At 66.2% G+C, this 10,655-nt stretch overlaps 1 protein-coding gene across 3 annotated transcripts; it reads left to right on the top strand.

The window, feature by feature from the left end:
- The first annotated feature begins 545 nt into the window (after positions 1-545).
- Positions 546-3,485, top strand: HRAS (HRas proto-oncogene, GTPase). 3 transcript variants are annotated; one of them, NM_001242347.1, is made up of 6 exons: positions 577-684; positions 1,840-2,001; positions 2,181-2,359; positions 2,460-2,619; positions 2,707-2,788; positions 3,129-3,485. In NM_001242347.1, exons 2-5 carry the CDS (start codon positions 1,891-1,893, stop codon positions 2,767-2,769), a joined length of 513 nt encoding a protein of 170 aa, NP_001229276.1. In that variant the 5' UTR covers positions 577-684; positions 1,840-1,890; the 3' UTR covers positions 2,770-2,788; positions 3,129-3,485. The 3 variants fall into 3 exon arrangements, with proteins under 3 accessions (XP_059738730.1, NP_001229276.1, NP_001229275.1); XM_059882747.1 differs by lacking the exon at positions 2,707-2,788 and having other exon boundaries at positions 546-752; NM_001242346.1 differs by lacking the exon at positions 2,707-2,788.
- Positions 3,486-10,655: the final 7,170 nt, after the last annotated feature.

A 10,655-nucleotide genomic window follows, 5' to 3' on the forward strand; every position in this document is an offset into this window, starting at 1 on the left:
CTCCGCCCTTCTCCGGCCTCAGGTCCCGGGCATCCGCGGGGCTGAAGACGCGGGCTCTTGCCTCCCTGAGGCTTAGCCCTCGGGCTGTCGCCTCCTTTCCGGGCCCTGCGGGGGACGGCGCGGACCTGGGCCGGGGGCGGCGTAGGCGCAGCGGTGCCCGGCGGGGGTGCCCGGGGTCCGGCGCGGGGCTCCGGGAGCAGCGCCCCGCCCCAGTCCACACCCGGCCGCGGACTCGCTTAGCCACGGGGTCTCTATCTCCACGCGAGGCCCGTCTGCTCCCGGGAGAGCCCGGACCTCCCTAGTGGACGCCGCCCCCCGGGGCCCGACGCTTTGCGCAGCCAGCCCCGCAGGCCGCGGCCAGCGCCGGCCGCCGGGGCGGGCACCGCCCTCGGCGAGGCTCCCGGAAGCCCCGCCCGGCCGGGGCTCTGACGGGCGGGCCTCTCGGCCAACCGGGGCTGGGGGAGGCGGGGCCCGGCGCGCTCGGCCAATCGCAGGCCGCGCAGGGCTGACGGACGGGCGTGGGGCGGGGCGCGCGCGGCCGGATCGAGTGTGCGCCGCCCGCCGCCGGAGCCGCACCCGCCGCGGACGGGACCCATGCGTCGGGCGAGCCCTGCGCCCCGGCCCCGGCCCCTGCCGCCGCCCCCGCTCCGGCCCCGGCCCGGGGGGCAGTCGAGCCAGTGAGCGGTGAGTGCGGCGGGAGCGGTGGGCCGGGCGGGGGGCCTGCTGTCTGCGCTCGGCGCGCGGGGGCGCAGGTGAGCCGCGGGCGGCGGCGGCGGCGGCGGCGGCGGGCGGGGCCCTGCGCTGCGGCGGGGGCTGCGGGAGGCGGCGGGTTCGCTCCGCCTCGCCCAGGCCAGCACCTCCGGCTCCGTGTCGCAGGCCCGGCCTTACGGGCTCCGCAAGTGACCTGCGTGTCCGCGAGCAGAGGCGCTAGGCGGGGTCTTCCACCCGCCGGAGCCCCACGGGCCCCTCCGGAGAGCACGGGCATCCGGCGGCCATCACACACGCCCGGCGACCCGGGGGTTTAGAAAGTCAGTGTCTGCGGTCCCCGCAAGGGCGCTTCTTTAAGCATCACAAACCGGTGACATCCCAGATGCGGGCCTAGGGCCCAGGCCGTCTCCCTTCCTCACCTGTCCCCTTGCGCCCACACCTCTTTTGGGTCTTTTCCTGTGATTTGCTTTCTGGAGCCCCGGCCTCCTGTCCACCTCCACACCTGCTTTGTATTCTCCAAAGTTCTGGCAATGGGACCCATGGGTTTATGTGGACTTTTCCCTTGGAGTGTAGCCCAAACCTGCCAGGGCAGGGGTTCCTTCTGTCACCGTGTGCCTGGAGCAGCACCTGGGATGCAGTAGGCGCTTACTGAATACTCGTCAAATGCACCAGCATGCCCTGGGGGGAGGGCTGGAGCAGATTGTCGGTTGCTCCTAGCCTGTCTGGGCACGCTGCTGTGCCCGCCACTGTGGCAAGACCTGTTCTCGTGGGGGTGCTGGTAACCTCAGCCCACGGCGCCTCCAGTTTCGGCTTTTTGCCTACCCAGCAGGTTCTAATTCGGGTACGTGCTTGGGAGACGCTCCCAGCTGCCAGCCTTGCCTCTGAGGGGTCGGCTCCTTGCTCCTTGCTTTTCTCATACAGTCATTATTAAATGCAGCTGGAGGCAAGACCCCCTCCCATCTCTGGGTTGGAGGTGCCACAGGTGAGCGACTGGACCACCAGTCTAGCTGCTGCCCCTGTCGTCTGGATGCATAGGCCCAAGGGGCAGGCCAGAGCTCGGCAGGCTGGTCCAGGGAGCTCCTGCGCCTGCCCTGCATGGTCCGGCCATGCTGAGTGCGGCTCCCTCGGCAGGTGGGACCGGCGACCACTGCAGCGCCTCGTGCTGCGGTCTCTTGAGGAGCAATGACGGAGTATAAGCTCGTGGTGGTGGGCGCCGGTGGCGTGGGGAAGAGCGCCCTGACTATCCAGCTCATTCAGAATCACTTCGTGGACGAGTACGACCCCACCATCGAGGTGAGCCCGCCTGGCTCCTGTCCGCTGCTCAGCTCCTGATGTGGGCTTGACTCGCACCTCCTCTAAGGAGGGGTCCCCATGTCACAGGCCCCCCGGGGCAGGCAAGAGAGGAGCGAGGGAGGTCCCGCCCCCCACCCTGCCCAAGAGGGCCAGCTGTCTCTGAGCAGTGTCGTCCCCAGGACTCCTACCGGAAGCAAGTGGTCATCGATGGGGAGACGTGCCTGCTGGACATCCTGGACACAGCGGGCCAGGAGGAATACAGCGCCATGCGAGACCAGTACATGCGCACCGGGGAGGGCTTTCTCTGCGTGTTTGCTATCAACCACGTCAAGTCCTTCGAGGACATCCACCAGTACCGGTGAGCTGCCCGCCGGCCCGCAGGGGCCCCTGGCCCTCTTGTGCCCTGAGTGCAGCCAAGCCCGTGGGCCACCTGCCGGCTCAGCCCTTCCTCCTTGCAGGGAGCAGATCAAGCGGGTGAAGGACTCGGATGACGTGCCCATGGTGTTGGTTGGGAACAAGTGCGACCTGGCCGCGCGCACCGTGGAGTCTCGGCAGGCCCAGGACCTCGCCCGCAGCTACGGCATCCCGTACATCGAGACCTCCGCCAAGACCCGCCAGGTGAGCCCGGCCCCTGCCCCGCAGCCAGTCAGGGCCCCGCCCCGCCCGCCCGGGACAGGGCTCACTGCCCCCTCTCCCTCGACGCAGGGCAGCCGCTCTGGCTCTGGCTCCAGCTCCGGGACCCTCTGGGACCCTCCGGGACCCCCGTGACCCAGCCGCCCCTCTCGCTGTAAGTCTCCCCGGATGGCAGGGCAGCGAGGGAGGCCAGGGCCCGGGTCTGGGCTGAAACAGCTCCCGGGGGAGGTGGAGGTGCCCGGAGAGAGCTGCCCTGAGCCAGACCGGAGCGGTGACCCTGGGGCCCCAGCCCCCGTGCCCCCAGAGCGCCCCGCGGGTCCCAGGGTGCCCCGAAGACTCAGTGGGCTGGCAGTTGAGGACAGGCCTCCCGACGAGGCGGGCCTGGGGCCTGAGGCAGGCAGGGCCCGGCTCCCTGTCTGTGGGGTGGGGAAAGGGCTGGGGTCCTGCTCCCCGCTGAGGCGGTCGTCCTGCCCTGACCCGGGCCCTCCTCCTAGGGCGTGGAGGATGCTTTCTACACCCTGGTGCGCGAGATCCGGCAGCACAAGGTGCGCAAGCTGAGCCCGCCGGACGAGGGCGGCCCCGGCTGCCTGAGCTGCAGGTGCCTGCTCTCCTGACGGCAGCGTGGGCGCGGAGCGCTGGGTGCCATGCAGGAGGCGGCGCAGCAGGGGTGGAGGGAGGTGCCGCCAGAGCCCAGCCCCCCAGGCCAGTGGGCAGTGCCCGCGGGCCTCCCGGGACGCTTCGCACAGACTCTGGTGAACTGATGCTGCTGGCCCCCAGCCTCGCTCTCCTCCAGCCCTGTCCTGGCCCAGCGGGCGCAGGCCGAGTCGCAGTAAATTATTTCATGGTCTTGACCTGGCGTTTGCCTGAGGCCAGGAGGCCGCGGTGCGTGTGGCCTCCCAGGAGGCAGGGAGCTGCAGCTTCGTCCGGGCGGCGGCCGCCCCGCCTCCGGGGGCCCCGGCACGTCCGTCGGAGTTCTCTGGGTGCGGCCAGAACCAGCCACCTGACACACGGGAGTTTGTCAACCTTTAATCCGCAAGGGGGGGATACTGAGGCCAGAGACTCTGCGGAGGTCGGGGAGGAGCGGGCCACGGGGGCGCTTCCGGGGCACTGCCCGGCTCTGCTGGGGCCGTGCTGGCCCTTCACCATGAGAGGCGCTGGCTGCAGGCGCCCCAGGGCAGGGGGCCCTCTGAGCCCGGTGCCGCGTCTCCAGCAGCCTGGGCGGAGCTGGTGGCCGGGGGTGGCTGAAGCAGGAGCTGAAGGGGAAGGACCGTGTTCTGCCTCAACGCAGGCAGCCCTTCGCCTGTGGCCTCTTGGTTCACCAGGAGGTCTGGGGGGATCCCGTCGCTGGGGCCGCTGTCCCGAGGGTGGTCCTAGGCTGGGGGCTGGCGGGCCAGACATGGAGCCCGGGCCCCCAGAGGGAGGCCTGTGGCCGCAGCCCGCGTCGTGCTGCTGCTCGGTCTTTGGGCCGGCCTGGCGGGGCAGGTGGGCCAGGGAGGGCCAGCCTGTCCTCTCCAGGGAGTTTCTTGAAACTGGGAGGGGTGGGGGTCCTGGGGCCCGGATCCAGCTGCTCACTGGGAATGGATGGACCGGGTCAGCTTCCCCACCAGGCCGGGTGACTTGTGCAGGGTGGGCCTGTGAGGCCTGCGTGGCCACCCTGGCCCAACATTGGGAACCGCCCTCCAGCCCGCTGGCCTCTGGGGTCTGCAGGGGCTGATGCTGCCCAGCCCTGGCTGGGTCAGCCGAGTCTCAGAGCAGAGGAGCAGGTGGATGGGGTGAGGAGGAAGCCCCGGGACCCCCATCCCTCATTGTCCCAGGGTGACTGGGGACCGCTGCTGAGCCTGCCTGGGTGGGGGGAGGTCGCCTTTCATCCCGTGCCGCTCAGCCATCGAGAGGCCTGCAGGGCCCGGCCTGGGGACAGCGTGTCCTGCAGGAGTTCCTGCAGGTCTTCCAGGGGCGGCTTCTCGGGCGGAGGGTGCCATCAGTCCAGCGGGGGTCCCCCAGGAAGGCCTGGCCCCCAACCCTGGAGCACCCCCTGTGGGGGTGGCGTGCTCCACTAGGCGCCACGCCTGGGGCTCCAGTCGTGCCCGGCACTGGGCGGGGTCAGAGGGCGTGCTCCGGGCCGGTGGGCCGGCTGGCTCTCCGCTGCCTGCTCCACACAGGCCACTGGCTTTACGCTCCTGAGGACTTGTGGCCGTGAGCACGCACTCATCCTCCAGGATGTAGGTGTCTCCAGGCTTCATGGTGACGACAAGGGGGTCTGTGTGGACAGCAGGCCCGGCAGGGTCAGCTTGAGCAGGGCACAGTGGGGGCCCAGCACAGGGTACGAACCCCCCAGTGGCCTCTGGCCCCTGCAGTCCCCCCAGGCTGTAGCAGACCAGCTCCTGTGGGTCCTCATCTGGGGGGCTTGTCCTGGTGGTCGTGGCTCCTGGACTTGGGCTCCCGAGACAGTGGCCGGCACTCAGAACTGAGGAACAGTTCTGCAGGTCATCCCACCCCCAAAGGGCAGCACGCTGGCTCTCCCGCTCCCGGCTGACCCAGCTTTCCTGACGGGAGCCCCATTCCTGCAGGGGGACTCTGGGCTGCCCTCGGACACCTTCTGGTGGGGCTGGGGCCCCACCCCGGCATCTGGAGGGGACAGGCGCACTGGGGCCCCACCTCCTGGCAGCCTCGCCCAGTTGAGGAAGCCCTGTAGGGACCGATCGGTGCTGTGGGTCCCTGTGGACGGCTGCTCCTCGTGACGGGCAGCGTGGGGGTCAGGCCTGCCTCGGGGCCAGAAGCAGCCCTATCTCAGGGCCCAGGCCCCCAGGGCTGGGGGATTGTGCTGCCGCGGGCCTGCCCCAGCCCCCAGTCCCACGGGAAGAATGAAGCCTGCAGTAGGCCCAGCTGCCAGGGTGGCAGGGGGATGGCCTCTGGGGGATGCGTCTGCGTGCTGCTGCTTTGGCTTGGGGGGGCCCCTGCTGAGAGTGAGCTGGTGATGGGCCTGAGATCGTAGCGGTTTCGGGAACCCCATATGAAGAAGCCTGAGGAGCCCCCAGACCCCACAGGTCAGGGCTGCCCCCATCGAGGGTCAAGTGTCGCCCTGACCCTGGCCCTCGGGGCCTCTCAGTCCTGGCTGGACACGACACGCTCTTCCCAGTCAGGACACCCTTCCTGTGGGGCTGGGGCAACGCCTGTTGGCCCAGCTCTGCTGCCGTCCTGGGCTGAGGGTGGGCTGGGGGCTGGCCCTGGCACATGTCCCAACCACAGCAGGGGTTCCGGAACTGAGGGGCAGGGTGTGTGGCCCACGGGGTGGCTGATGGGGCTTGCTTGCTTGTCTCCTGGGCCTTGGAGTCAGGCTGGGCACATCGGGGTGTCACCACCTGGGCTCCATCTGGCTGTGGCCTGAGAGGGCACTGGACACCTGGCGGGCATGAGGCAGGGATGAGGGGGCTGTCTGGGTGAGGCCAGGCTTGGGGCCCAGAGGTCAGCATGGGGAGCCATTTCCCTTCATTGATAGGAAGATGGGCTTGGCAGGGTCCCACCAGCCCCGCTGTTGGGGGAGCTCTCCGGGAAGACCCCTGGCTCTGGGGCGTGCCCAGCAGTCCAGGGCAGGCCTGCTTCTCAGTCACAAGCTGGACCAGCGCCGGAAGCTGTTCTGGCCCAGGAGCACAGCAGGACGGCCATAACTTGCTTCACGCCGGGCTCTTGAAAGAGCCAGACACACAGAGAGGGCCACCCAGAGGCCGCCTCGGCTCCTGGACGGGCTCCCGGCCGGCGGAGCTTAGTGCTCTGGAGGGGCCACCTGAGAGGCCCTCGAGACTGGTGCAGGGGCCAGCTTGCCGCCTGGGTCCCCTCTGAGATGAGGTGAGTGGGGCAACGGGAGCCTCCTGCCGTGAGGGCAGGCTGGAGGCTTCACCTGGGGGGGCACGTGGCCAGGGGCTGGCCCAAGACCCCACGGTGGGCAGCTCCTGGGGCCCTCTCAGTTGGTATTCCTTGAGGGAACATTCTGGAAAGAGGCAGAGGGGGAGCTGTGCCTCGGGGGCCCCACAGGCGCCTGAGCTCCTGGGAACCTTCGTCCTGCCGAGCTGCTGCTGACTGGTGCGGCGTTTTCAGGAGCAAAAGCCCTGTTTCACAGCAGTGGTGCTGCTTTGGCCCTGAGCTCACTTGTGGGGCGTTTCCCCTGGCAGCCCTGCCAAGCACGGGGCCGTTCCAGCCAGGAGTCGGGCGCCTTTCTGTCCTGAAGAGCGGAGTCTGCACCCAGTGTTTCTGCCTCAGCCTGAGACTGGGGGGCCCCTGCGCCACCTGTGACCATGTGCGCCTGAGTCCTGACCAGCTCGGAGGTGCCCCTGGGCAGGGCGGGGCCTGGGCACAGGGATGCTCCCGGGTTGTGCCCGGAGCAGGCTTCCAGCCCGTGGACCAGGGCCTGCTGTCTGGGGAAGGGACACGCGGTGCGTGTTTCACGCTGATCTTCATTTCATACTGTCTGACAAACCTTCACGACAAAATAGGTGTGTTTCAGAAATAAGCCAAAAAAGCAGTGAAGTCGCGCTTCAGTGTTAAACGTTTTCAGGGGTAAAGTCTACATGCGATGACACAAACACCCCAGGTGTGCAGTTTGACGAGGTTTTGTTTCAGCTTGCACACGTTACGGCTCAGTCTCTGGGGTGGCAGCCCCGTGGGTTTTTGCACACGTTACGGCTCAGTCTCTGGGGTGGCAGCCCCGTGGGTTTTTGCACACGTTACGGCTCAGTCTCTGGATGGCAGCCCCGTGGGTTTTTGCACACGTTACGGCTCAGTCTCTGGGGTGGCAGCCCCGTGGGTTTTTGCACACGTTACGGCTCAGTCTCTGGGGTGGCAGCCCCGTGGGTTTTTGCACACGTTACGGCTCAGTCTCTGGATGGCAGCCCTGTGGGTTTTTGCCCACGTTACGGCTCAGTCTCTGGGGTGGCAGCCCCGTGGGTTTTTGCACACATTACAGATCAGTCTCTGGAGTGGCAGCCCCGTGGGCTTTTGCATGCTGAGGGCCGGGCATATCCACACTCTGACCTAAGCTCCCCACCCATGAGCCCTAGAAGCTGCTGATACTTGTCCTCCCGGGGCTATACCTTTTCCAGAAGGTCCTATGAGTGGATTCACAGGTGGGGCTGGATTCCTTTAAGACGTACAGGTCCCATTGAGTGAGTCAACATCCTGTTCCACTTGATGGAACCCCATGATGCATCCATCCCCTTGTGGAAGATCATCTTGGTTGCTTCCAGTTCTTAATGATCACGGATAGAGCGTGAATGTTGCATGCAGGTTTTGTGTGGATGTGAGGTTTCAGCTCATCTGCGTGGATAGCAGGGAGCATGACGCTGGTCACATGGCGAGGGTGAGTGCGCTTGGTGGGAAGCCGCCTGGCCGTCTCCACGGCGGCTGCACGTCCGCACCCCGCCCCCGCTGGATGCTGTCCTCGTGCATGCTGGTTCCCACTCCGCACGAGTCCTTTATTGGATTTACGATTGGCAGACATTTCCTCCCACCCTGGAGCTTTCTGCTCCAGCCTAAGTCTGGTGTGGAATCAATTTTACATGCAGATCTGTCTCTCATAGGTGCCCTCTCTCCTCTGACCGGCCTCTCCCCTAGTGCCCATGGCCTCGCCCTGTCCTGACATTCTGGCTTCTAATGCCACATGTGAGGCCCCTGGGGAAGGGACACAGGGAGCTTGTTTCACGCTGATCTTCATCGCAAAGAAGCCAGAGGTTTAAGATGGAGCCAGCAGTTGGCATAAGCCACGCCCACTGTGTCTCCAGCAGGGTGTGTCCTCGGACAGCAGTGGCCAGGCCCTCGGTCTAGGATACCAGCTGGCCCGCTCCAGGAGACCTTGTTCTGTGGCCAGGTCTGCGGGCTGGCAGGGATGGTGGGGCCCACCAGGCTCAGCCTCACACCTGGCTCCTGTCCCCACGAGGCCTGCAGCCTGGTGGCCCCTCGGGGCTGGATGTTGCCTGGGCTGGTCGTGGCTGACTTCCCTGGACCTGGCGTCAGAGGTGAGCAGCGTCACAGCCACTCTTTCCGGGCGAAGGCAGTTGTGGGGCCGCCTGGCTTCAGGGCCAAGGACCCCCCTCCGTAGAGCACCTCATCGTGAGACGAGCCAGGTGGCCGCTCCACACCTGCCTCGCTGCCGCAGTGCCACCTGGGCCAGACCCCTCTTCTCTCCAGGGTCCCAGCTCTGAAAGCACCTCTTGGTCCAGAGTGAGCGTGATGTCTTGGCTGTGCACGTGTGCCCTGCTTCTGTCATGGCAGAACCTGCCCTCCCAGCCAGCCACATGGCCTCCCCGGCTGTCAGGGTCTTAGCCCTACACCCATGTACCCAGACTGGAACAGGCTGTTCCGAAAGCAGTGAGGCGCTGGGAGACCCGACGTTAGGGGATTACGGTCAAAGCTTCAGGTGTAGCAGCCGGATCAAGACCAAGCATAAAGAAAGAATGCCTGGGTGTTTCGACTGCATCACGGGGCTTGAGGAATCTTAGTCCCCGACCGAGGGTGGAGCCCTGGCTCTGCAAGAAGGTGCCAAGGCCTAACCATTGGACCACCAGGGAATTCCCAAGAATCCCTGTTTTTAGAACTCACGCTGAGAGCCTATGGACAGGGTGAGGCTAGACATTTTGGGTTCACTATAAAACACCGGTGCTGGTCAAATGTGTGCTGCATGTGGACACGGGTCAGGACAGCGTTGCTGGGGTTGGACCTGGCTGATGAAATTTGGGAAGGTTGCCACACTTTAAAAAAGAAAGACAGCGACCCCATGGATTGCAGCCCACTAGCTCCTCTGTCTGTGGGATTCTGCAGGCAAGAATACTGGAGTGGGTTGCCATGCCCTCCTCCAGGGGATCTTCCCAACCCAGGGATCAAACCTGGGTCTCCCGCATTACAGGTGAATTCTTTACTGAGCCACCAGGGAAGGCACTAGTAAAGAGCCTGCCTACCAGTGCAGGAAACGAGACGTCAGCTTGATCCCTGGGTTGGGAAGATCTGCAGGAGAGCGTGGCAGCCCACTCCAGTATTCTTGCCTGGAGAAGCCCATGGACAGAGGAGCCTGGCGGGCTACAGTCCTCAGGGTCACGAAGAGTCAGACACGACTGAAGTGACTTAGCGTGCACATGCACACACTTTAAAAATAACAAATGATGGAAATTGTCTGAAAAAGCAGAAATGTATAACTAACATCAGGGGCATCATTTTGACCCCTTCCCCTGGCATTCAGTCCATCCGGGCACGGGTCCAGTCTGGTCTCTGATGCCTGGCGCCTGTCCCGCCTGCGGGGCCCTCTGGGGCCTGCTGAGCCATCCCACCTGGCCCCGCTCTCCCCCGCCCACTGCGCCGCGGCCCCTGCTCCTCACGTGCCCACCCTCGCCCCCTTGGCGCTCTCCCCGCACTGCCAGGAGGGAGAGGCACCTCGCTGCCCAGCCCCAGGGACCCACTTGATGCTGTAGCGCACCCAGATCATGATGCGGTTTTAGAAAGTGCGGTTCATGGTCCGTCATCTGCTTTGTGTCTGGGGAGTGGAGTCCGGCCCACGCTTCTCTGTGGGCGCGGCCAGCATCTGACCTAACCCAGACCCACTGCCCGACGCTGCGTGACAGCAGAACAAGAGCTGTTTCTGCAGAAACCTCTGGCTTCTTTCTGAAGCCAAGGCGGGTCACCAGGGACACCCGCGTCCAAAGCTCAGACGCCTGCCCATTACGGAGGCGCCTTCCAGGCCAGTTGGACCCCTCCTCCGTCACCCGAAGGGGGCCTTCTAGGATGACCGCGCCTGGGGAGCTGCGCCTCTGTTCTCTGACCCCTCCGCAGGAGTCACACGGGACCGGAAGGGATAGGCGGGGACTGGGGGCGGGGCTGGGATGGCTCGGGGACAGGGACAGGAGGGGCGGGGCAGGGAGGGGCGGTGCTGGGCTGGGCCGGGCCAGGCGGGTGGGCCTCGGTGCGGCTGGCTTCCTTCCCCTCTGATCATTTCCCTCTCCTTGCGTCCTCTGGCAAGCACCCAGCTCGGGGTCCGCGAGGAC

The sequence above is a fragment of the Bos taurus genome, chromosome 29 (genome assembly GCF_002263795.3).
Source record: "Bos taurus isolate L1 Dominette 01449 registration number 42190680 breed Hereford chromosome 29, ARS-UCD2.0, whole genome shotgun sequence".
Taxonomy (NCBI): domain Eukaryota; kingdom Metazoa; phylum Chordata; class Mammalia; order Artiodactyla; family Bovidae; genus Bos; species Bos taurus.